Here is a 27,349-nt window from a genome sequence, read left to right on the forward strand (position 1 = left end):
TGTTATAATCTCGCGTAATTTACAGCAGTATCTATTGTCAATCCATTGATGAAAACTAGCAGTAGATCTATATCTTCCTAAAGCATGTAGAGGACAAAGGTTTTCAACTTGATATATAGATAATGCGCTACTCGGGGGAGGGGGGGAAATGACCGTTCGCATTTCGATATGGACAGACTAGTCTAACATTAGAACTTAGATCAAGTGAAAGTAAATGACAATCTCATACTTATTATAGTTAGATACTAAAACATTACCTGTGTTATATCCCAGAAATGATTTCAGTGTATCTGGATTTCCTTTGACATGGGTCATGATGTTGATGACACTCGACGTAAATGCGCTCGCAGTACGTGAAGAAGCTCGGAACATGTGCTTTTGGCATAACTTCCGAACATGCTCAGTACAGTTAACTTGCATTTCCTGTTTCCGGGTGAATACTGATTGTTTAGGATCAGACTCGTTTTTTTGTTACCAACGTTTATGAAATAAACCCGTAAATTAATGTCAAGACCAACGTTCCCTCAAATTTTTTACATGTCTGAGCAAACACACTAAGCTCGTGATTGCACCCTTTGACTACCGTGAGTAAGATCAGATGTATGCACGGCGGACAGGTCAGTGTCATGCATTGAAGTGACATGGCTCATTCAAAGATTCAGATTACAGCATTCCCATCAGAACATTTTTAAGAAAGAAATTGTTTTTGCAAACTTACAATGAAAATGTCAAGAAACAAAAAAATACATTGCTAAATAAACCAAGCCCACTATGAACTATAAACTTGAAAGGTCGCTTGCAACTGTGTTTCTTTTTTTTTTTTTTTTTTTACCCACAATGATACCCCTGTCTGTTTTTCTTGGAGTAAAACTGAATTATTGCTTGCAGAATATCTTTAGCAATGCATGTTGAAAGCTGAATGACGCTCCCAAACAGTTTTAAGGATAATGTTATGTTGCCTCCAATATTTGAAATACAGAATTAGCTATTTATGCACTGTATTGTCTGTAATTTCATCCTCGATCAGGCTGTGCCAAGGTGGAATTTTAACATTATATGCCATCTCATCCTGTGCTTTCTACTTTGGCTTCAGACCAGAACTTTTTTACTCAAAAAAAGAGAAACTCTCGTCCTATTTCACCACTTTTTCTTCGATTATTCACATACTCCAACCTTCCTTAAAGCAACAACACTTCTTCTTTTTTTTTTTTTTTACTTTTACCATTATTATCAAGAGTAAACACAAGCAGCATGTCTAACTCTCTTTGCTCTACGTTCTCCAGATTGCGTTGCTAACTGAAGCGGTATAATTATGAGTGTACCCCTTTAAGAGCTGGAGGGGGGTCGAATCAGGTAAACTATCAGGAGAGTGTGCTTCAGTGTTGAAAAAAAAAACAAAAGTCAGGCTGTGGTTCACTGTTGGATCGGTTTTCATGTGCGCTGAGAATGTGCGACAACTGCGCAATTGCATTGGTCAAGACTACACAAAATTAGCGACATCTTTCAATAGCTAAGTATTTGTAATCGTAACAAATTTTACGCACGTGATTTTTTGTGCTTGACTGTGCACATTTGAGAGTGCAACGGTGCGTGAGCGCAATCGCGCTCGTCAAGTCAGAGTGACCGTAAGGGGTATTATCAAGAGGAAAATGAGGGGCATGTTTAAATTGTGGGCTCTGAAGATATAGTCAATGAAAGTACCTTTTTGAATAGAATTAATGAAATATTTTTTTTACAATATTCAAATTGATTCAAAAGGGTCTATTTTCTTGTCCTAAAACAATTTCAGAATTTCACTTAAGAGTGGGCTCAGTCCGAGACCAATCCCAAATCTGGATAAGGAAGTAGGCTGAGACAAGCTGAGGTTTGGTTTCCTAGGCGAATATCAATATTCACTTTTATTAAAAGCATCATAGCTACAAGTCATCAATACATGATGTCAAAAAAAGACACCCAAAAAAGAAAAAAAAAAAAACCAAGAAAAAAAACATTTACATAGTAAGTCTGTAAACTTCAAGGCTAGATAAGAATTTTGAGGTAATGCTCTTCAGCTTGCTGGCTAAAAGTAACAAGTCCATTTTTTTCAAGAAAAGTAGCTAAGTAATAAAGGTACCTGATTACGTTAACTCTTTAACACCAGTGCATCAACAGGAACAGAGAGAAAATTGATTGCAGTACATGTCATCAGTTACAGTTACTTTTTTTACTTCTTCTATTAATAGAACACTTGTGGTTAATTCATCGAGTGTGTTGGGTGAGTAATGTTGGAACATTCAAAAGCTGCCATAGTTATTGCTGTCTCAGCATCACAGAGATGTGACAAGGTGTGTATACATGTGTGTGCTGGGCTGGCTGTGATAGTGAATGTTATTGAGATCAAATCTTTCAGTACTGGCAAATATTTGAAGCATATGTGTGATGCTTGATTTATTTCGAGCAACATTTTTCGAAAAAAATCAAGAATCACTGTTGCTTTTCAAGTATTTAAAAAAAAAAAAAAAAAAAAAGTCAGCTCAAAACCCAGAGTTGACCTTCAAATTGTTAGAACATGTTTCAGTCCTGTTCTGGCCAGGTCTGGTGTCAGTGTGTGTGACTAGAGCAACAGTCTTAATTAAGCTGGGGGAGGGGAGGGGGGTAAGCAGGTGGTTGCAAACTCGCAAGGTGGTACAGGACAAACAACCACCTCAAAGAAACCCAAAACATTCCCGTGTGGCTCCAAATTCATTCAGAGGAGCCCTCAGTGGTGTGGCTAGTGTCCCCCACACCCCCCCCAACCACCCCTGAGCTCAACAGGCGGCAGACCCAGCCTGTCTGCCTTTGATCCGCTACAAACTAGCTCCCTTCCGAGTGAGAAGACAGGATTTGGAGACTGGCAGTGGAAAGACTCAGAACTTGTAATCAAACAGTGTGGGACAGGGGGTCAACAGTATAAGGTCAGCCTGTGTGGAGACTCATACAGACGCACACACGGCGAAAAGGACTATTTGGGGCTACAGTGGGTGCAGTGGCAGGCTTGTAGGATGTGGGTGTGGTAGTAGTCAGGTTGGTCTTGCTTATCTTCAAGAGTGCAATGTGGGAAAACTACAATAATAAGATACATAATTCCATGACCCACAATTCCTCTTGCAGAAGCTTCAGCTGACATTTCTTTATAGATGAGAGGCTTCCCACAAACAAGTAGTCCATAAAAGCATGAGAAGTTGAACTAAAACAAGTTTCAAAAGCTGAAAGCAGCAGCAATAATAATAATAATAATAATAATTAGAGCTGCGAGCAGCTATGAAGAGGTCCTCGCAAACCCTGGCCATAATAATAATAGAAATAGTAGCACTAGTGGAACTTTGTGACGACCAAAAGGCGAAGAAAACTGGCCATTAGTCTTTGAACATGAGGTGAGCTGTGACTACACTATCAGATTTTAACACAGGCTTTGTGCAGAGGAAATACAAACCCAGGGGAAAAAAAAATGTTGGTGGATGCGTGTAAAGGTGGCGGGGAGGGGTAAGATGTGAAGAAATGTCCACTGCCGTTGTCAGTTTTAGGATTATTTCAGTCTATCAATCACTAATCCTCCTTCTCATCTATCATCCCTCCATCCTCCACAAGCAATTCCTCAGCTTCACTTCTGTTCCCCTTTGCAGCTGCGGTCTCCTCAGCCAAGTCACTCTCACCCCTTCGTGCCTCCTCTTCTTGATCTTCATTCGTGTTCTCCTCGTCCACCGCTTTCAGCACCTCTGCTTTGTCATCACTTGAAGGCTTTGCGGGCGCGCTGTTGCCCCCCAGCGCACCCACAGCACTCTGAAGCTCAGCCAAGTTGGAGGTGGTGGAGAAGCCGGGCAGGCTGAGTCCCCCAAGGCCTGGAGGTAGGAACATGGAGGGGTAGAGGAGGCCGGGGGCCATGGTGGAGAGGAGGAAAGGGTTGAAAGCCAGAGAATTGGCTGACATGCCAGCAGCAGCTAGCAGAGCGGCAGCTTCACTGTTGATGGAGGAGTCGGCTTGAGAACACGGACCTGGCATTTGAGGGGCCGAACTCCTATTGCTTTGGGATTTCTCTGTCTTCTCTCCACTTTCCTCATCCTCTTTGTCAATTTTCATCTTTTTTGCAATATTTTCCCCATCATCACCACCGGCTTCCTCATCATCCTCTTTTTCTCCCCCCTCATCTCCATCTCCCCAATCTTTGTCCTCTTCCTTTCGCTTCCTTTTTGCTGCCTCGCCTTTCCCCCCGTCTACATCCACGCTGCCATTAATGTTCCTCGACGCAGAAGCTGCTGTAGCGTTAGATGCAGCAGTAGCTGTTGCCAGGTTTCCACCAAAAAGCCCGCCTAGGCTGAACATGTTTGGTATAGTGGCAGCCATGTTGGGCAAGCCTCCCATGCCTGGCAGCATGAGGGGCAGCATGGAGGCAGCGGCGGCAGTCGCCGCTGCCTGCTTGGGGTCAGTGGTGGTAGGGAAAGCCATGAGACCAGCAGCCAACTGGAGAGACTGGAGGCTCTGCAGGGAGGAAAGATCCATCCCTCCAAACAGACTGTTAAGCAGCAGAGGGTTGATGCCGCCTGGAAAATACACAGTCACAATGTCACATTTCTACCAAAAAGACAAAAAAAACAACTTTCATTCATATAGAATGTGCAGGGAGCTTTCAAACAAGCTGGTCTTCCACCTTAAAATGTCATTTGATAAAACTGATAAGAAAATTGAAAAGATGGAATCGGAGGAAAAGCACATCATGGGCTATTGACCATCTTGTAAACAAAATGTGTGCAAGTAAACGATGTCAAACCACATCTCATGCTGGTAACAGAATTCCCCAGGGATCAATTTTTCACCCTATATTATTATTTTTTTGTCAATGAATGATATCTGTAAAGTATAAAAGTTCCACAAATGTGTACTTTTTGCTGATGAAAGCTCTCTGCTCTGCTTTGTGAAAGAATTGAGCTGCTGAACGCAGCCCGAGAGGAAGTAACCACTTTAAAACAACGGTTTGATATTAATAAGTTATAAGTTAAATGTATAAAACTAAACTTATATGGGTACTGTATGACCAGCAATTGGAAAATATCAATTTTGAAAGTATATGGGAACATTTTGTTTTAACTGTTAGTAGTGATCATAAACAGATAGAAGCCGCATGTAAGTCAAAATTATCTAAAGTCTTGTGAATGTTATTTTAAGGACACCTTCAAACTAAATTCTTTAAATTTGTTGTAGAGTTGTTTCCTACTTCCATCCATGGAGGTCTAGGGGGATACAATAAGACAGAAAAGGGCAATGAGAATCAGAAACAATGCAGATGATGCAACAACCTATAATTCGTTCATAAAGTCATATTCTCAAACTATTTTGAAAGCACTCAGTTTATGTTTAAAGCAAATTATGTGCATCCTGACTGCATTCAGAGACCCTTCCAACAGAGACGGTCCTTAGTCCTATGAACAGGAAAACAAAAACCAGAACAAATGTGAAACAGATACACATAAAGCTTTGTGAATACGTCCACTGAGAACATTGCAAAACGGTCTTGCATTGTATTTTCTTGCATTGTGCGCATCAACAAAATAGTGAAAAGCAAAACCGGAAAGTAGGTTTAGCACGGTGACGATCACTAAGACGGAAGATAGCAGTGGCGTCTAGGACAACGCGCTTACATCTGGATGCGTAGACGCCGAAGGAGCTTTCGACTGAGAAGTGACAAAACAGCAGTTGCAAAATGTGACGCCAAACTGAAGAGACAGGAAAAAAAGAAACGGCGAAAGTGTGGTCCTATTTCATAGTGAAATGCTCGACGAACGGCTGTTCGTTGTAACATGGACCTTCCTCGGCGCGTTGTAGGGCCAGAGAGACGAGGTGAAGCGGAAATCCGTTACTTTGTTAGTCTATTAACATCATGTTAGCGCTGCTGACTATGGAGTGAATCTTAATTATGATTTTTGTTGAATGGCTGTCATATTTTTTTTAAACCGCGACAAGGACAGTACTATGCCAGCAGAATGTTACAGAGTGTGCTTTTTGGTCAGTGTGGTCACTGTGTGACATAAAGCCAATCTGATGATCCGTTAGCGGCAAAACTGAGTCAAGTAGTTGAAAAGCATGGGAAATGTGCCCACAGAGGAAAAAGCGTAAAATGACTCATGTAACCAAACAGACGGTTTTGGTGAAGGGATACACAGGAAGTACGTTTCGCTCAAGGTTTCTTCATTTTAGTGTAAACAATTTGAACACTTCCAAAACGTGTAGTAGTGCAAAGAATATTTGTCCTATTGCTAGTCAGCTGGTCTAACTTCCTCAATGCACAGCCATGAACCTGACGTGCGACACAAACTGCCAAAATGCTATCTGTTCAAGCAAAGATGCACAAGTTAAGGGGGATATTCCCACTGGGAGGGAGCTCTTATTACAAGTGCATATACTATGTGAAAAGCCATTATGAACCAAAATGAAAGTTTTGAACAGACAATTTCGAAAACAGTTCAGTTAAGATTTGTTCATCTAAACTGTTTGTAAGTAAAATTCCTCGAGACTTCACTGTTGTCTCAAGATGCCAAACAGAAGAGGGGAAACTATATTTGTTCTGGACTTTATTTGAACATGTGTAACTATTTGCTTGCTTTTATTGTGAAATGTAGATCTACTTTCATTCAGTAAATGAGAGAACATTACAATTAAACACTTGTGCTCATATATCTGATGAGCAGGCAGAATTTATGCATACAAGTTATGTTGTAATATATCATTGGCATAAAAAACTGATACTAACATTTCTGTTGTGATATCAGCCCCAAGTGTGAGTGCTTTCAAATCCAGATTAAAAACTTCCCCATGAGAGTACTTCCACTTTTCAGAGATATTTCTTACACGAAAACCAGTTTTCATTGTACTTGTACCACAAAATGTTATTTATTTATGCATTTGAATGCTTTTAATCATGTAAAGCCCATTGAGTTACCTTGTGTAGGAAATCCGCTATACAGATAAATTTGCTTTGCTAACTGTGAGGGAGTTTTGGGAAAGATATTGTTCTAAAAAATGTTTCTATTGTGGCAGACCCAAACAATGTATTGATATAGAAGAGCAATGGAGCACATACACATACTGTACAAAAAGCGTAAAAGATTAATGAGCAAGTGTAATAAAAATCTACAATATAGCAGAACCGTAAAGAACCACAACGAGCCGGATCATTACAATACAAGAGATGTGCATATGCAATAGTTTGGTGCTTGTGAGGATGAATGTCTGTATGCAGATGTAGATAATTGCTAAATCTATGATATGACCAGGTCAATTTGAACAATAGATTTTGTAGTTTGTTCTCTTGTCCTCTCATGTTTTTTTTTTTCCACACTATTTGTGGTTCTCTGAACAAATGTTGAAAGGCTAGACAGTATAAGTCTTTCCTTCAGTCGTCACCTTTATTTCATTTGTGTGTAAAATTTTGCATCGTGCTGATTTGTGGAATATTATATGACCAAATAACCCAAAGTAAACATTCAATGAAGAAAGTATGTTTAGTGTTTCAAGTCCATGGTTTCTTACCAGTTGACGAAGCAGCACTGGCCAGCGAGGCCTGGGCAGCCTGAGTTGCCGCAGCTGCCTGGGCAGCAGCTGCTGCCTTGGCTATCTCAGATTTGGGCCGTCGTCCCCGACGACGGACACCCTCTTCCCTAACTACAGGACCTGTCAACAGCCGGTCAAACATGGCTTCTGGGAGAAAACCCTGTGGACATTTGTGTGCTGATGAGAAAACTATTGTTACCAATTCGACTGTAATATTAAAATAAACAGTGGTACCTTGTCTTGCAAGTTGAATTTGTTCCATGATTCATATCTGAACCTACTTGTACAGTTTACCCAAAATTACAAGTGCCAATTTGTTCCAACCCCTCCCAAAAGCCACAATTTTGGTTACATAATTTTAATAAGGAAAAATAGCGCTGTATTGTAAAATCATTTTTTTCTATCAATTTCACAGTGGATAAATAATGAGTGGCGTCAAACATACAGCCTGGGGGCCAAAACCAATGTGATAGGGGCTCCATCATCCAGCCTGCAGGATGAATTAGAAAGAATGAAATTGAAACGAAATTGAATGAATTGAAAAATTACATACACTGCGGTGGTGGAGACCAAGGATTATTTTGAAATTTATAATGCTATTGTGGAAAATGGAATGTTAATAATTCCAAAGTTTTCGCCAATTCATTGATTCGATGACTGAAGTAAAAGGCACGACTACATTGTTCCATTTTCCAATACCTGTGATGCATTGTTTTGTAGCTTAAAATACAACCAGGACAGTCTGTCTGTCCAGTATCTTTAGCAGGTAAGCACAGACTTCCCTTTCTCCAGTCAATTCGTCCAGCTCTTTCGGGCGGATCCCAAGGCGTTCCTAGGCCAGCCAAGAGACGTAGTCTCTCCAGCGTGTAGGGGTTCATCCCCGGGGTCTCTATCCGGTAGGACGTGGCCAGAACACCTCACCAAGGAGGCATCGAAATCAGATGCCCCAGCCACCTCATCGGGCTCCTCTAAATGCAGAGGAGCAGTGGCTCGACTCTGAGCCAGTCTCGAATGACACTCATTTCGGTTGCTTGTATCCGGGATCTTGTTCTTTCGGTCATGACCCACAGCTCATGACCACAGGTGAGGGTAGGACCGTGGATCAACTGGTAAATTGCACAAGTTAAGGATGTCAAAGCTCTCTCTTTACCACAACGCATCGATCAGTTTGTCGATCTCCGGCTCCATTCTTCCTTCATTCGTGAGAAAAAGACCCCAAGATACTTGAACTCCTCAACTTGGGGCAGGAGCTCATCCCGGACACGGAGAGGGCATGGCACTCTTTTCCGACATAGGACCATGGTCTCAGATTTGGAGGTTCTGATTCTAATCCCAGCCACTTCACACGCTCTAGTGACAGTTGGAGATCATGGCTTGATGAAACCAACATTAGAATGATTAGGTGAACTCCCATGCAACCTCGAGGACCCTCCTGAAAGTGTAGCGCTGGTCCACTGTTCCAAAGACAGAACGAAAACAACATAGCTACTCCTGAATCTGGGATTCAACTTCCTGATAGACCCTCCTTCTCCTGCACCTCTGAATAAACCTTACCAGAGGAGCGTGACCCGCCTGCAGTTCAAACACACACTCCGATCTTAAAAAAGGGGACCACCACACCAGTTTTCCCAATCGAGAGGCACTGTGCCCAATGTCCATGTGATGCTGCAAAGGAGTGTCAACCAGGACAGCCCCACAACATACAGACCCTTTAGGAACTCTGGGAGAATCTCAACTACCCCCAGGCCTTGCCACCGAGGAGCTTTTTAACCACTTGGTGACCTGAACCCTAGAGATAGAAGAGCCTGCCTCAGAGAACCCAGAATCTGAATCCTCATGGGACGGCGTGTCAGTGGAATTGGGAGATCTTTGAGGTGTTCTTCCCACTGACTTACAACATCCTGGGTTGAGGTCAGCAGCGCCCCATTCTCAATATACACAGTGTTGAAGGTGCACTGCTTCCCCCTCCTGAGATGCTGGATGATGGACCAGAATTTCCTTGAAGCAAAAGAGGCGCGGACCATGGCCCACTCGGACTCAATGTCCCTCGCATCCTCCGGAACATGAGCAAAGTTCTTTCGAGGGTGGGAGTTGAAACGCTTTCTGACAGGGCATTCTGTGACACATTCCCAGTGGAACCTCAGATTTGTTTGGACCCATCAGGTCTTACTAGCATCTTCCCCCACCATGATAGCCAAATCACCTCCAAGAAGTGATCAGTTGTTAGCTCAGCCACACTCCTCAGCCAAATGTCCGAGACATGCGGTCACAAGTCCAATGACACAGCCACAAAGATAATTAGCGAAATGTGACTTAGAGTGTCCTCGTGCCAAGTGCACATGTGGACACCTTTACACTTGAATATGGTGTTCGTTATGGAGAACCCATGATGAGCACAGAAGTCCAGTAGCAGAACACCTCTCGTATTCTGATCGGGGTGGGGGGAGCATTCTTCCAGGTCTTACTGTCATTGCCCATGTGAGCATTGCAGTCCCCCAGCAGAACAATGGAGTAAATCCTCAGCGAGCACACTCTCCAGCACTCTCTCTAAGAACTCCAAACAACAGTCAGGACCTGTCCTTCGACTTGAAGATGGAGGGAGGCTACCCCCTTGTCCACCAGGCTGAACCCCAATGTACAGGCACCGCCATTGGCGCACACAAAAAAACCCTCCACCATGATAAGGTGATGGCTCAAGGAGGGGAGACACACACACACGCGCACACACACATTTCCACATACATACATACATACGTACATATATATACACGTACACACATCTCTAGTATATCATCCTGTATACGTTATTTCTCAAATTAGGTTTATATTAGTCCCATTACTGGTTTTGGAATGGACCTCAAAAATCCCATATCAGTTGGGGTCGAATAGCAATTAAAGAATGAAATATTACAAAGAAAAAAAACCTGACGTCAAATAATTCAAATTCTTTTTTAAGTTAGGGCACATTTGTAAGTCAAGGGTACCACTGGTGAATATTTACAAATTATTTGTAGTTGAATGAAATGCAAAAGGCTACTAACCGACTGTTTGACGATATCTGTCCAATCAGGTGCAACTGAAAATTCGGGATTTTCCAATAACCATCTGGGAAGTTCCTTCATTGGGGGAGCCATAGCCCCACCCATCTGAAGAAGGGAAGACTGAGTTAGGTTCATAAAGATAATAACCCAGTGACAAAAAGGTTTTAAAAGGCTCAAAAGTTACCAGACTGAAGTCATAAAAACATATACAGTGTTCCCTGGTTTAACGCAATGGTTATATTCCCCAAAATATCAAAGTTTAATGAAAACCATGTCTAAGTTGATTTTTTTCCCCTCTTTATGAATTTTTCTTGTATTTTTTCGTCATTTATAGGATGTTTGTTCACTTAAAGGATTTTCGTTTTCCATTTACAGTGCTCAGGGATGTGATTTGACTGAATGAAAAAAGACAAAAAATAGCCGGAGGTCTGGGGTCTGCAAGCATGATCAAAGGGTGATCAAAGAATGATCACCAGTTTTAACGTGCAAGTTTTATAAATAGTATTATGAATGAAATATATCAAGTATATCTATAAATAAATGTTATTCTGTTTTCAAAATGTACAATGAACAATATTTCATTATTTAGGTGCATACCTTTACCCCCAAAATTACAAAATCCAAAACAACTAAGAAAACTACGAGAAGTGAAACTAAATTGAATTCAGATTTGCATCATGTATATCATATCCTTTCAAAAACATTTTAATTTCTGTTTTTTGTAAATGAGTGAAACGCCTGAATTTGACAACAATTATTAATGTCATGTTTTGTTATCGGCAAATAATAGACATTTTTCCAAAAGTCGGATCGGAAATTGAACGAGTGTGGATTCTGGCACGGGTTACGGTTGGAATACTGCAGCAAAACGTTTTTTTTTTTTTAATGCAATTACAAAAAAAATAATTCCGCCTATAAACGGAAAAATCACATCTGAGTGCTATTTTTTCATTTACATTTTTTTTTTTGGTTTCTTATATACGTTTTAAGGCTGTTAAACCCCTAAACACACAAACTTTTCTCAGACAGACATTAACATTTTCTAAAATTTCTCTTTTTCAAACGTTTGTAGATTTAAAAAATATGAATGAATGAAAGCAAAGATCAAAACTTGGTTAAGGTCAAAACAATTCTTTGAGAAAAAAATATACAGTATATAAATGTCCTTCCATCCGTTTTCTTCCACTTTATCGAGTGTTTTCTTATAAAAGGTAAAATTAAATGTTTTTAGAAATAAATAAAATTTTAGTGAGCAACCTATGAGGTTGGGTACAAGAACTTATTAATACCAACTGAGCCATATTTTACAGTCATTCTGGCTGGTTGACGCAGCTCTGCTTTCACGTCCTTGGTGCAGGTGTATTTTTGTGAGTGGAAAAAAAAAAAATCCATGGGTTGTTGTAGGAGCCAGATGAGGTGGCTGGTTCATCTGATCCGGACACCTCCATGGTGAGGTGTTCCGGACACGTCCCACTGGAAAGAGACCCCGGGGACAACCCAGGACACACTTGAGATACTATGTCTCTTGGCTGGCGAGGGAATGCCTCAGGATCCCTCTGGAAGTGCCGGATTAAGTGGCTGGGGAACGGGAAGTTTGGGCATCCCTGGTAATGCTACTGCCCCCATGATCCGACCCGGAAAAGCAGTAAAAGATGGATGAATGGATGGAGTGCGGGTACTAGGAAGGCATGTCTGCAGTCCAGACTTCTCCGCTCTGGCGCATTATGAAGCATAAAATATGACAACGAAAACCCCCAACTGTTGAACAGCTAAATGCTAAAGTTAATGATTATTTGCGAAAAACAAAGTTTATCAGTTTGACCATTAAATGTCTTTGTAGTGTGTAGGTTGAACATGCTTTGCAAATAAGTTTTTATTTAACACAATGTCCCAACTTAATTGGAAGTGGGTTTGTACTTAAAGGAGTGCATTAGGCTGCAGCAGAGAAAACTGAAAGTGCAGTGGACTCTAAAGTGATTCTTATTATAAAGAGCAAGACGTAGTTAGTTTTTTATGAAACCAGTCCTAAAACCATTCTGATAACTTGTTAGATCAAAGGGACATTGTTTATTTACACATTGGAACATAAGGTTGAATGGACACTTCTATTCTCACCTTGCGTCCATTACGTCGATTGACGACAGGCACTCGCTCGTCTCCCGTCAATGTGTTAATGTCTATCTTGTTGGGGTTTCGACACCGATGACGCTTTTGCTTGGGTTTTGAGAACTGTGATAGTAGTAACTCTTCATTCTTCTACAGTATCAACAGGGAAAAAACACGTTTTTAAAAAATGCTTAAAAAATTAATGAAAATAACAGACGTACTGGTGTAAATCCAGACATGTCCATAGTGTACGTTGGGTGCTGTCTCAGCCATTCCCCCAGTTCTTTATTGGAAACTGTTGCATCTTCCTCCTCCATACTACCAGATGCAAGAGATCTTCCACTAGGACTCTGCTCTGAGGCTGTGAGAGGTCTGTGGGCACGGGTAGAATCCTGACCGCTTTCTCCACTTAAAACCTTGGTGGCATCACCATCATCCTGAAAATGGACAGAATGTCATTTTTCCATACTATAAACAGAATGTACAATTTAGTTTTATATTTTTAAGACCCAGCCATCAAACATACCCCTCCAGCTCTATTATTTCCCATAAATATCAACTCCATGCCCTCTACATTTTTCCTGCGTCCCCGCCTCCTCCTCATCATCGGCAGGTCAGCTTCCAGCGCACCATTGGCTCTGTGTCCGGAAGGCGGGGCTTGCTGCAGAAGCTCCATTTGGGCTTTTGGGGAGGGGTTTGACACCAAAGCACTGGAGAAGCCAGCCAAAGGAGGAGAGCTCTTGTGTTGATGGTGCATACTCTGGCCAGCAAGAGCAACCAGTGTTAGTTCATGATATTTTTTATGTATATCCTCGTGCAGCAAGAGAGCTTTTTGTAAAGAAGTGTACCTTGGTGAGATCTATAGCTTGACTCTGTGACTCTAGGGTAGCATGGCTCTCTCTCAGTTGAGCAACCATCTCCATCAGGTTGCGCCTCTTGGCTGCTCTTTCTGCCTCAATCTCAATCTTCCTCCTCCTTCTTCGCCTCTGTCGAGGCAACGTTATGCCCAGAGGATCGTCCTGCAGCACAAATCACATATGACCACTGATAATAAAAGGAGTGCACTTCAATAACATCATGTTACACTTCTGTATTTGCCTGAGAAATAATTATTTAACATCTAAAACAATTATGAGTAAAGGTCAGATTTATGAGTGAAGGTCAGATTAGAAGAACTCACATAAACCTGTGGTGAAAGAGTTTTATCTTCAATCCCGCCGTAAGGAGTGTGGATCCCGGCCATTGTTAGCTCACCCAAACTTCGCCTTTGTAATGAGCTCTCTTTTGCTGTGGCTACTGCTGCTGTGGTTATTGTGGAGCCATGACCTGGCAACAGGTTGCTAGGAAAGTCAAAGATGTGGCGTCTGTTGACTGGCCACTTGCCCTTCAGGACAGCCTCACAGATGTTGTCCATCCTGTTAATCATCACTCGATCCTGAGATGTGGAGAAAAGAAGAGTTAGAAGTTGGCATCATGCAAGCAAAGTGCTATTTAGAGCATCTGTCTTAATTCACAGATAACTGCAGCTGTTTATATGAACTTCAACACTAGTAATAATACAGCACAGGTCACAGTAAAAAAAACAGAAACATCACCTCTGCGTTTTTGTGCCTCAAAGGATATTATTTAAATTAAAAAAAAAAAACGTGTTCAATGATCGTGAGTCTCATACAAAATGATGGACTTCATAAGACTAACCTTTGGCCAGTGTGTGAAGGCATAGGTTCTGTCCTGAAAGGCCTGCAAGGCAGAAGTTTCTGGCAGATCATCAGGGCAAAAGCCATCTCTGGTTTCATCTCGAGCAGATGTACTCAAAGATGCAATGCTCTCTTCATCAAAGTTCTTCTGCTCAGACACAGCACTCGCTTTGCAAAGATAGGGAAAGTTACATTTAATGCTTAATTAACGAGGGCTTCAAAATTGTCATCAAGGGATTCAAGCTCATTTTATTATCTTGCCCCTTGCACTCAGAACCCATTTAAACTCTGTCAAGTCTCTAGGGGAAAACCTGAAATAGGCCTTTGACCAAGGGACGTGAAATGATAGGGGCAGGGATCCAGGGCAAATGAATTCAAATTATATTCTGCAGTTAATTTACAAATACATTTACATAGTATTAGACAAATTATACAGACCACGATATAGTGCACCTGAAAGACAATCCACAAAATTGACTCATTCTAACAATGTGCTTTCGTTCACAGTAGAGAAATAAAAGAAAAAGCTAACCTTCAGCTTGTGAGGATTTCTCTGATTTGTCATCTTCCTCCATTCGTTCCTCCTCATCTTCTTCTGGGCTTTTCTCAGCGTCAAGTGACTTTGGAGATTTCGGAGACTTGCAGGCCTCTCGCTCCACTTGGTTCTCCTCCTCTATAGCACTGTGGATTGTTTGTGCTTCAGGACCTTCTGGGCCCTCTGATGTAATCTCTTCCCTCACATTATCAACAGAAGCCTCACTTGTCTGATTTTCAATTATTTCGTCTTGTTCCGTATGTATGGAAACATTCTTAGTGTTGTCTTTCATTTCCGCACTTGAATCTTTTTCTGCTGTTGGTTCAGTCTCATCTTTAACCTCTGACACTGGTGAAGCTGTTGCCGCTTTGTCATCTTTGATATCTTGCTCAATTTCTTGAAGAGTTTCAGTCTTTATACACATGATGACAGTGGGATCCTCTTCCTCAGTCTCCATTTTAACTTCAGTCTTTGAATCTTTTTCCTCAGTTTTTACCTGGGTTCCCTCTCCGTCCTCTTTAACAGCATTAATGGTAATTTCAGCAGAAGCTGCAACACTAGCCAGGTCTGCAGGCGTGAAGAGAGGTAAAAGGCTGGTCTCTGCTAGTCCTGTCCCACTTTTGCAGATTTCTCCAATGCTGACATTCTTTCGCTGGCCATGAATGCGCTGGTGGGTCTCCAGAAAGGACAAGGTAGGATCATTTTGTATGTGATAATCTGTTCGACTTACACCATGCTTTGAGGCCCCAATGAGAAGGTCCCTGTCATGGCAGCCACACTCCCACCACTCAGGGAGGTCTTGTGAGGGCTGACAGAGTTTGAGGCGTTCAGAGAGTAGTGGATGAGGGAGAACCTGCTCTCTGATGCGTCGAAGCAATTCAATCCGATACAAGGTACGGGAAGCACGTTCCTCTGTAATGGGGTCGATGATCAGTGCTGGGTCAGGGAGTTCTGCAAAAGAAGGATAAATGCTTGTAACATGTTAGAGGTGGGAATGTCAAAGCCATATGTATGTGACAGTACAATGAGATTTTTAAAGGAATGACAAAAGTCGGCTCTACGTTAAAATGTATGTCATTCCTCACCAGTGTCACTTTTGACCTGCATCCGACAGACACGTTTGCACATTGCAATGAAGGAATAGTAATATTTCTCCAGGCTTTCGTCTGTCTTTTTGTCCAATCGGGCAAAGGCTCTAAATTGTGTCCAGTCAAATTTCTGAGATTGGGTGTCATAGACTACACCAAACGTGGACACAACACGGTAAAAGTCAGCCTCCTCACGACGAGTCCACCTAAGATTAAAAAAAAAAGAAAAAAACGTTTTGAGTAACTTCAGTACAGAGTGATTAAATAAGATTAAGTTAATAGTATAAGATAAGAGACTTTCATGTAAATTATGTATTGTGACAGGACAAAAACAAGAATACAAACTTTTGAAAACTTTGCCTTACCTTTGTCTTCTTTCCTTATAGTACATGGCTCCATCACTCATAAGGGCAGTTGTGGTCAACATTGATGACTCATCTGTTATAAATTGCCCACCTTTTGCAAAATAAGCACTTCCTTTAGCCAGGTACGGGGTTCCTTCAGACATGAACACTGTTGTTGGATCTTGGATATAGGCTGCTCCTGCTCCCTCTGTAACCATTGCAATGGTAGGCAGGAAGTCTCGACGCCGTCTTCTGCGCCCATCAGGTCTGTTGAGAGCCTCCTGGCGAAGTTGCTCTCTGCGATTAGAACGCTGATAGGCAGTGATGAGACGGCGCAGACGAGCAGTCAGGGCTGAGGCAGCCGGCCAGTAGAGTCGCTCGTTGGAGCCTTCAGGGCCACCAATGGAAGGCACACAGTGACCATTTTCATCAGACTTACCTTCATGAGTGGAAATACAAAAACCATCATTAATGATATATATCAAATAGTAATGGTGGTGGTGGTGGGGGGGAGAAATACAGTGGTACCTCTACTTACGAACGTCTCTAGTATCAAAAAATTCAGGTTACGAAACGCCTCCTTGGTAAAATATTTTCTCTAGTTATAAACAAAATTCTGGATACGAAAGGAAAAAAAATGGGGCTGGATTCTGCAAATTCCAGCAAACGTAAACATTCTATATTTTGGTTTGTGTGGCGCGATAGATGTGTGTTTCTTTCGGCTTGTCCCTTTCGGGGTAGCCACAGCGTATCATCTCAGATGAACGCATATATATGTTTGGCACAATTTTTACGCCGGATGTCCTTCCTGACAACCCTTCTCAGGGAGTGGAGGCCCCAAAGAGGCCCCAGTGGGATACGAACCCACAACCCCTGGTTTACCAAACCAGTGCTCTAACCACTGAGCTATGGGGCCTCCTTTTGTGTGGTGCGATAGAGGTGCTCAAATTTCAACAAATTTCCCTATTTACATGTAAAATACATTTCTACTTGCGAAAAAATTCAGGTTACAAAATGACTTCCGGATTGCATTAATTTCCTATGAAGAGGTATAACTATACATACTGTGCACTTGCTGAACTTTAAGATAAAATGTTTAATGTTGATATTGATAGATATGAGCTATAAGAACAGCTAAGGAGTAAAGTTAATCAAATCTTTTTTTTTTTTTTAACAGAAAACACCAACAATTGCAATGTGGCTGTGAGTGATAGCTCAACAGTAATCAGAAATGTTGATTATTTGGGGAAAAAGGGAAATTATGACAATTATACTCACAGATTCACATTTTTCGTTCAGAATAGTTTTTAAAGACTAGTTGTCCTATTGGTAAACATGTTCTCATCTTTAGAAAAATAATTAATGTAAATAATAATACCCTCGGCTTCTCCTTCCCCAGTGTCATCAAGAGGAGAGTTGGTAAAATCATCCATTTCATCCTTAAAAGACATCCGAAGTGGCTTGTATTCTGGATCCTCATCCTCACTGTTGAGAGTTGAAGGGGCTTGTAAGGGGTTTAAATTATGTATAAACAAATACAGGATAGGGGCAATTAATTTTAAATCTTGCCAATTAATAAGATAAAAAAAACATTCCTTTTGCTTTAAACAAAAACATTTGACGAATTTGTAAAACATAGTACATGACAGATACTAAAAAGGAGAAAAACTGTACAAAGAGGGAGGGTGAGCAAAGAAGACTGTCTCTTACCCTTCGGCGCCATCTGCCATCATATCGTTACCCCTCTGCTCAGCAGCGATAGCCTTGGCGTCAGGCATACCCACTCGCTCCAAAAAACACAGGGTGGGGTCAGCTCGCATGGAGTTATACTTTTCATAGCCTGAGGAGGAAATGAAAAAGCTGAATTGTTAAAAGCAGTGCACATACAGATTGTAGATGATATCATAACCAAAAATACTTAAGCCACCCTTCCCAATTCACATTTTTTACGAGTGATAAACCAAATGACTTTTTTCACCAAAATAAAAATTCCAAAGTAACACGTCACATACATAAGATGACACATTGAACACAATAACAGTACCATGCAAGTGTCCACACCTTAGAGTAAAGAATCATTTATTATGAAACAACAATGACCTTTTGACCTTTACTGACTATCCAGTTAATTTGACAGGGAGGTCATTTTACTACACATACACTACACAAACTGTTTGATCATGACATCATGCCATCAATCAATAATGGTGAAATTGAACTTCTGTAACAAATCAAGATGAAAGTCTTTTTGACTGTGATAATTCAAATTTGCATGCTGTAATGAATTATGGGAACTGGTTGACTTTTCCGCTTTCATGCTAGCAGCTACTTGACCAAAAGGAGCATTCGAATTGTTGCCCTACATCTGCTGTTTGAAGATACACTTGTTACATGCTATTTCATGACAACCAAGCTAGTTATGGGGACCAGCTAATGTGGCTAAATATGATGCTGAGCTTCAGAAGCAAATGTCCGCCTCGTATCTGTTGTCAGTATTGCATAGGTTACTAATCATTGCCTCCATGGCAGCAAATGAACTACATTTTATACAAATGTCATAATCACGATTCATGAAGGATGGGTGGAAGATAAGACGAGACAGACAAGAAGACCATGCTAATCACTAAGCTATCACAGGTGGGTAAGAAGGCACAATAAAAGAATGTACTTAGAATCCTCAGGAAGAACATCAGGCAGAGACTGCGCCTTTTTAACTGCTCCACCATGGAGAGCATTGTCACCTACTGCCTGTCCTGTGCATGTATTTTCCCAGTTGGCACTCGAGAGGGTCACCAAAATGGCCGAGAAGGTCATTGCCCACATTGGAGGACCTTCACAGTTCTTACTGGCTCAGGATAGCTAGTGCTAGGACCACCACCCGGGCCACTCCCTTTTTTGTGCTACTGCCATCAGGCAGACGGTGCAGGACCATTAAATCCAGGACAAACAGACGGAAAAACAGCTTCTTTCCAACTGCTGTTAGAGCGCTAAACAATCACTCTCAGTAATATGTGAAATATACCAAGGCAATGACTCCAGTATTCAAAATATACAGTATCTATCCTGCAGTAACTCACAATGTGCAATATTCAATTTCACGTGCACCTTATGTAAATATTTGCTCAATCTGTGTTTCTGTAATGTGACCATTTATTTCACTTTTAATTTTTCACCTTGAGCCATTTTTTTTACTTTATTATTTGCATTTTATACCTTATCTTTGTACTGCTCTGCACATTATTTTTTTTCATTGCACTTGTTACAATGACAATAAATCTTGGAATCTGAAGCTATCGCTTGGAGTCCCCAAAAGTGTCATTGGGTGGTACAGTACACCGTTCACATTGGTCTGGCTGGAACCATGTTATAATGGTGTTTAGATCTTTGAAGAGCAAAATAGAAGGTAAATTAGTATACGTTTAGATGAAAATACTATAATAGCAAGATAGTCGAACAGGGACTGGAAACAAATTAGCACATCTGCTAAATCACTTGAGAAAATTAACCTATAATTTAAAAAGGATGTTAACATAACAAATCCTCAGATATTTATTAGTACCACAACTGGGAAATTTGCAATATCTCAGCAACAATAATGGATATAGAAAATGCAAAAAGAACAAAATGACATTTTGAAGTTAATGGGTCTGGCATTGCAAGGCTCATGTCATAACTGCATTAAAGTAAAGTTTGAAGCCATACTTTATAAACCATTAAACTATGTTGTGAAAGCGAACAATATTCAGAACTTTTATCATATTACATAATATACCGCAATAACCATGCCCCATGGTAATATTTTTCACATTTTACATATAAGGAAATGAAGACAAATTGTTCTGAAAGTGAATTTCTACAGCACCTCTGCCTATAATTGTACTAATAATTGTCAATTTTATAATTAATTGGAAGATTTTATCTATTTTCATCTTTTATTCAAAGTGTTTTTATGTCCAAGTTTGAATGTTACATAATTCCCCGTGTTTTGGCTTTGGGCCTTGAAGTCCTCAGTTTCTGTCAAGAATTTTCATTTTGGTGCATCACTAGTGTGCCAACTCACATTTAAACGTATGCAATCTGCATCAATGTAAAAAAAGGTCCGGACAAAAACAGCAGAAGGGCTGACCAGAGGAACCAGCTGCTGACAAGCCAGACAGTGTCTGTCTTGTGTGTCCGAGTGAGTGTGCGCGCGCCCCGCGCGTGTGTGTGTGTGTGAGAGTGTGTGAGTGTGTGCACGGGCTACTCGTTCACCCGTGTCTCCATGTGAGTCTGCAGGTGCTCTGTTCTGTCAAACAAAAAGGGGAGGAGAACAAGAGGAGGAAGAAAATGTGTCATGGTGTCTGAAAGTGAGGGGGGATTACGAACAGTATGTGTGTTTGGCCGTTAGGGGCATTCAGGCTGAACAGATTAGATGTGCAGATCCAACTGAGCTACATCAAGAAGGAAATAATGGGAAAATAATATAGGAAAAAAATTGTGAGTAGGAAAAAAAGAGCAAAGGGAAATGCATGGAAAGAACCATTTAGAGGACAAACAAAGTACCAGGACTTTTTTAGCCTCTTATTCAGTTTTTTCATCAGTCACTTTTCAATAAGGAAAGATGAGACTCATTTTTTCTAAACGTCTCTGTTACACACAGTCAAACGTTAATCATCGGGGGATTCACAGGTCATCACTGTTCAGTGTGCAGTGTGCGTTAGTGTGTGTGCGCGCGTGTGCAGAGTGCTTTGTGTGTATCTGTGTTTCTCTGCATACACAGTACACTGTGACTGTATCAGTCCTACCCAAGGGCCTCCTTGTGAATAGGGATTATGATTTGGGTGAGCCTCTTGTATTCCTCCATTTGTGTTTGAGTCTGTCAGTCCTAATTAAACGGTAGATGGTGGCCATGATTGAAAAATCACAACTATTACACCAAAGTAATATGGGTGAGGCTCTCCATGCAAAACAATTCAAAATTATGATAAATTACATCTGAGGGGTGAGACAGTCAAGTTAGTGACCAAATGTGATTTACTGGTTTACCTACACTATGTACTCCAAAAATTTCCAATCAATCAACAAGAAAAGCAATTAGCTCATGTTAAATGTATGTATTTGCCACATTAACTTCTTCACAGGAACAGGAAAGGAAGACACACATCCCCAGTGTTAATCATTAGCCATCAATTGCACACCACAGCACATTGAGGCTGACAGCTGTGGGCTGCTGTCACCATAGAAACACAAATCAACTGGCAACTAGCCAAGTGGGATATGTAGATAGATACGACTTACTGTGTGTGTGCGCGTGTGTATGTGTGCGTGCGCATTAGTTTTTAAAAAGGTGTCTGAAAGATCTGGAATGTTCAATACACATAAACACTAGTTTGTGATAGTGTAGGGCCAAGAATGCTTCTTACCATGTTTGAAGACACCAACAAGCAGGGATTTGTCTGCCTCACTGTCCCACCAGTCTGTGGGGACTTCCACATGGAATGGCTGGGGAATCCAAAGATCTAACTCACTGTAAAGCAGACAGAGGACATTGTGTAATTAATTGTCAATCAAAATTAAACTCTTGAGTAAAGCAATCCAATATTTTGTATTTACAACTAATGAGCAAGTTTAATTTTTCCAACAGAAGCACCAAAAGGTTTTTATTAGCGATTCATCCTCACAGGCAAAATATGCTAACAATTATACACCATAAAACTTTGATGGAAACTTACTGGAAGGAAAAGGGTCATCATCAGTTGAGTATGATTAAGAGTGATTTGCTATGGCTGGTACGAAAGACCGTTCCAAATGTCCGGATTTTCATCTTTGCCTGTTAATCACCTGCATATGTACTTACTAGTGCTTCCACTGACATCACTGTAAGTCATTTAAATGGGTTGGCAATGACCAAATACACAAATTGGATCTGATGACGGCCTCATCAACCATTAAATAATACAAGAATATTTTCCAAGCAACCTGCTCCTGATATCTTCTGCATTGTGGCACCAAAACTCAAAATTCTTCTTTATGGAAAGAGACCCCAATGCACAATGTTGACAATGGAAGTGGAGAAAAACAGGGTGACAGGAGAAGAATACGACACGAGAAATTTATCCCTTATCTCGGAGAACAGCAGCATGCCAAGCCTTTGGCAACACACAAACGAAAGTGTGCCAAGACTGACGTGCTAAATCCCCCTGGCATATGTTGGCACGATGGCATTCCGTATGCTTGCTCTTGCTCACTCTCTCACTTGAACACACGCATTGATAGGGCAAGTGGCATAATGTGGGTGGAAGTGGGGTGTTGGTGATCAACAAAAAGTACATGTGCTAGCCATTATATATACGTTCACATCTGGGTGAAAGGATAATAAGAGGGGGCTGGAAGGCGATGAGATCAGAGCATTCTGCAGAGAGGACAAATGGACAGAAGGTAAAAGTAGATGACAAAAGAGAGAGAAGGATTCAGTAAAGGTGTCATAATGAAAGAAGCGCAAAAGCAAAAGCATAAGTGTAGATGCTAAAGGACCAGTGGCTCATCAAAACCGAAATGGGTCAGAAAAGCAAAACCATCTACTTTCCCACGATAATTTTACAGAGACCTTGTGTTAGGAATAGAAGCTGCCAAAGAGGCCACTTGAAGAGACGAAAATATACTCACGCAATAATTCATGGCACAGTAATAAATAACCTTTTCGCAGCTCACTGTCAAGATCTCTCTCATAGCCATTTGTGTTATAAGCAGACACTGTAACCTGAGTGTATTTGGGCAAATCATTTCCATTTTCTGATCAACTACTGTACAGTATGTTACTACTGCAAGAATTGGACTTCATTCACTACTAGTTATTACTATTTGCTGTTGTATTGTATCTCCTATTACAGCTATTTGATGGCCTTTTGCTTGTTCCATCAACTGCTGTAACATTTGGTGGTTAACCCTATGATATTTCCTTGGAATAATTGGCCAATTACTGTATAGCACCTAAATGAAATGGAATTAAGATGGATTACTGCAAAAAAAAAAAAAAAGATATGAAGCTTTTCTATGAAGGCCAATTAGCTGTAGAAACGTGGGAAAGAGGGAAAATGTGGGTGAATTAATGGTGTTAAAATACACAAACCTGAAGTCAGCTCCATCCAGGATGCGTTCAGCCTGATCTCCAATGACTTCCTGTCTCAAATAATACAGCATTCTCACCCTCAGCAACACCCTAACAAGAACATGAAAAATTACATATACAAAAGGCCACAAAGATTGGTGGGACTGCATGTAACCCTTGCAAAACTAAACTTAAGGACAGTCACGTTTACTTACTAGCCTCTGGTGCCTCTAAAGGCTACACTGCAACTTTCGGTGGCTAAATCTAGGATTTTTGGAGCTTATACCACTCCTCCTGAGATAAAGAACTGTGTTATGTTTTAATGACAGTCTGTTTAAAGGGGTCATGGGATTAATTTGCTCCACTTTACCGTTATTGAGCAGGTGAAGATTAGTTTTATGTAGTACCTGTAATAGTTCACCTGTCATGATAAATTAAAGTGAGAACTGGAATCTGCTAACTGTGTGGGCACAGTTATCGATTGTTTCATATCTTGTGATACTATTCAGAATGGAGAAGTGACAAAGATGGGAAATGCAGAGGGGCCTTGCCCATGAATAGCTAACAAAAAGTGGCAGGAATGAGGGGGAAGGGCATAAAGGAAGTAACTTGGTACTAATTCTGCAGTGTGCACAAGCGCGTGTGTGCATGTGCAGTAATGGCATCGCAAGAACCAATGTGTGTGCGTGTATTTTCTGGCAGCCTCTCTATGCTCATCCATCAATGTGCCATGCCTGATTAGCCACACAACACTGTGCTCAGGCCTAGCAGATGGCACCATATAATCACCCCCAAGTGTGTGTATGTGTGTAAGTGTATGCGTGTGTGTGTCTGTACACTTTTCACCTACTTCCAACAGGTCTGCCTGCCTTTCCTGGCAAAGAGTCAGGTGGGTACACGTATACTAACAAAATGCACATGCAAACAAACCTCTTTCATCAACCAGATAACGTATGTAAAAAGCACTTTTTACAAGAAACAGACATGAAATAAGTCTATAAAATTAACCTGATATCCAGCTGCTTTACAAGTCGTTACAAATAGTTTAACATGGGAAAAATGCCTTGCAGTTTGCATGAATATATATAGCATTGTTGCATTCCCAAACTGCTTTAGAGGTTCCATGTTTTCCTGTTAGGTGGACAACTGGACACTAGGGACACCAGACCCTGTCTAATGCCCTGTCCTGTTGTAATATCTAATGACACAACCTACATTTTCACAAGGTCATGCAGTTGGGCCTCTAACCATCACTACCAAATTTTGGGGGCAGCGGGTTGTTGAGTATACTATACTTGTTACAGTGATGCTTCAAGTGTCTCTTGTAGCTATCCTCTTGCAGTAGATGGTCAGGATTACAGCTGGCAAGCCAATCCGCTCTTGGTGTCTGTGGGGGTGGGGCAGTGGGTTTCCCTTTTTTGCCCTTTCTGCCTCGAGGTACTGGTGTTGACAGACCTGAAGAAAGAGGGGAATTGTGTGGAAGGACATACTTAAGTTTCTGTATAATTTCATCAGCTTTATCTTTGAAAGAAACAAGGGACCATTAAATGTAGTATTTAACTGAAAAATTACTATGTGCTCAGATTGTTGAATAGTCATCAGTGTTTAAATTCCATCAGTGAGTGTTGACATATTTAATAAATTCAAGATATTTTTGAACAATTGTGATGCAACTGAGTCGATTACTGTTTTCACCTAGAAAATTATCTTATTGGAGGTTATCATAATGCATGAAAAAGAAGAAACACATAAATAGCCATATTGAGAAAGGTCTGTCACAGATATCTGAGTCTTGTTTGGGGATATTCCAAGTTTGACCACTGACAAAAATTTCTGAAAAAAAAAAAAAACCTGAATCACATCCACTTGTGTTTGTAAAAGGAAGGAAGTCTTAGTCAGAAAAAGTCCTTACAAAGTAAATACAAATTACCAACTAGAAATGTATTTTGCGTAACAAGACTGGAAGTAAATATGTGCCACCAGGATTTTAATTAAAAATGCCACAGAAAATTTTATGTTGTAAAATTCATAATGTTATTTCAAAGTGATCACATTTTCAATAGGCGTATTTCAGTGTAACTTTTCAATGTTAACAAATTCGCAATAAAAACAAAATTCAACCTTTAAAATTCAAACAATATTTTCAGTCTCCTGAGATTCAACTGGCTACAATTCTCTGTCTGAAATTCACCTGGCTACAATTTACTGTCTGAAATCTTCTTCTTTTCCTTTCGGCTTGTCCCGTTAGGGGTCGCCACAGCGTGTCATCTTTTGCCATCTTAGCCTATCTCCTGCATCTTCCTCTCTAACCCCAACTGCCCTCATGTCTTCCCTCACCACATCCATAAACCTTCTCTTTGGTCTTCCTCTCGCTCTTTTGCCTGGCAGCTCCATCCGCAACACCCTTCCACCAATATACTCACTCTCTCGCCTCTGAACATGTCCAAACCATCGAAGTCTGCTCTCTCGAATCTTGTCTCCAAAACATCCAGCTTTGGCTGTCCCTCGAATGAGCTCATTTCTAATCCTATCCAACCTGGTCACTCCGAGCGAGAACCTCAACATCTTCATTTCTGCCACCTCCAGTTCAGATTCCTGTTGTTTCTTCACTGCCACCGTCTCTAATCCGTACATCATGGCCGGCCTCACCACTGTTTTGTAAACTTTGCCATTCATCCTAGCAGACACTCTTCCCCTCACATAACACACCAGACACCTTTCGCCAGCTGTTCCAACCTGCTTGGACCCGTTTCTTCACTTCCTGACCACACTCTCCATTGCTCTGTATTGTTGACCCCAAGTATTTGAAGTCGTCCACCCTCGCTATCTCTTCTCCCTGTAGCCTCACTCTTCCCCCTCTACTTTTCTCATTCACGCACATATATTCTGTTTTACTTCGGCTAATCTTCATTCCTCTCCTTTCCAGTGCATGTCTCCATCTTTCCAATTGTTCCTCTGCATGCTCCCTGCTTTCACTGCATATGACAATATCATCTGCGAACATCATGGTCCAAGGGGATTCCAGTCTAACCTCATCTGTCAACCTATCCATTACCACTGCAAACAGGAAGGGGCTCAGAGCTGATCCCTGATGCAGTCCCACCTCCACCTTAAATTCCTCTGTCACACCTAAGGCACACCTCACCATTGTTCTGCTGCCATCATACATGTCCTGTACTATTTTAACATACTTCTCTGCCACATCAGACTTACGCATGCAGTACCATAGTTCCTCTCTTGGTACTCTGTCATAGGCTTTCTCTAGATCCACAAAGACACAATATAGCTCCTTCTGACCTTCTCTGTACTTTTCCACGAGCATCCTCAAGGCAAATAATGCATCTGTGGTACTCTTTCTAGGCATGAAACCATACTGTTGCTCGCAGATACTTACTTCTGTCCTGAGTCTAGCCTCCACTACTCTTTCCCATAACTTCATTGTGTGGCTCATCAACTTTATTCCTCTATAGTTCCCACAGCTCTGAACATCCCCTTTGTTCTTAAAAATGGGAACTAGAACACTTTTCCTCCATTCTTCAGGCATCTTTTCGCCCGCTAGTATTCTGTTGAATAAGTTGGTCAAAAACTCCACAGCCATCTCTCCAAATTGCTTCCATAGCTCTACCGGTATGTCATCAGGACCAACTGCCTTCCCATTTTTCATCCTTTGTAATGCCTTTCTGACTTCCCCCTTAGTAATCATTTCCACTTCCTGGTCCTTCACTCTTGCCTCTTCAACTCTTCCTTCTCTCTCATTTTCTTCATTCATCAACTTCTCAAAGTATTCTTTCCATCTATTTAGCACACTACCGGCACCAGTCAACACATTTCCATCTCTATCCTTAATCACCCTAACATTCTGCACATCCTTCCCATCTCTATCCCTCTGTC

General features: G+C 41.2%; 1 protein-coding gene and 1 non-coding gene across 4 annotated transcripts in view; both read right to left on the reverse strand.

Annotated features, from left to right (window-relative positions):
- Positions 1–1,886: 1,886 nt before the first annotated feature.
- Positions 1,887–27,349, reverse strand: part of chd7 (chromodomain helicase DNA binding protein 7) — a 131,418-nt gene continuing 105,955 nt past the window's right edge. For all 3 annotated transcript variants that reach the window (XM_061839886.1, XM_061839884.1, XM_061839885.1), the window contains exons 25-41: positions 24,754–24,913; positions 23,480–23,569; positions 21,774–21,877; positions 18,082–18,211; positions 17,750–17,856; positions 16,393–16,810; positions 16,025–16,233; positions 14,937–15,890; positions 14,406–14,572; positions 13,888–14,142; positions 13,556–13,726; positions 13,234–13,467; positions 12,929–13,144; positions 12,717–12,857; positions 10,602–10,706; positions 7,540–7,720; positions 1,887–4,556 (exon numbers count right to left, since the gene is read on the reverse strand). In XM_061839886.1, the coding sequence (XP_061695870.1) occupies positions 3,565–4,556; positions 7,540–7,720; positions 10,602–10,706; positions 12,717–12,857; positions 12,929–13,144; positions 13,234–13,467; positions 13,556–13,726; positions 13,888–14,142; positions 14,406–14,572; positions 14,937–15,890; positions 16,025–16,233; positions 16,393–16,810; positions 17,750–17,856; positions 18,082–18,211; positions 21,774–21,877; positions 23,480–23,569; positions 24,754–24,913 (4,634 nt within the window). In that variant the 3' untranslated portion in view covers positions 1,887–3,564. The remainder of the gene's footprint in view (positions 4,557–7,539; positions 7,721–10,601; positions 10,707–12,716; positions 12,858–12,928; positions 13,145–13,233; positions 13,468–13,555; positions 13,727–13,887; positions 14,143–14,405; positions 14,573–14,936; positions 15,891–16,024; positions 16,234–16,392; positions 16,811–17,749; positions 17,857–18,081; positions 18,212–21,773; positions 21,878–23,479; positions 23,570–24,753; positions 24,914–27,349) is intronic.
- trnat-ggu (transfer RNA threonine (anticodon GGU)) lies at positions 17,215–17,287 on the reverse strand. The gene has a single exon. It is a non-coding gene; the product is annotated as a tRNA-Thr (tRNA).

The sequence above is a fragment of the Syngnathoides biaculeatus genome, chromosome 13 (assembly GCF_019802595.1).
Source record: "Syngnathoides biaculeatus isolate LvHL_M chromosome 13, ASM1980259v1, whole genome shotgun sequence".
Taxonomy (NCBI): domain Eukaryota; kingdom Metazoa; phylum Chordata; class Actinopteri; order Syngnathiformes; family Syngnathidae; genus Syngnathoides; species Syngnathoides biaculeatus.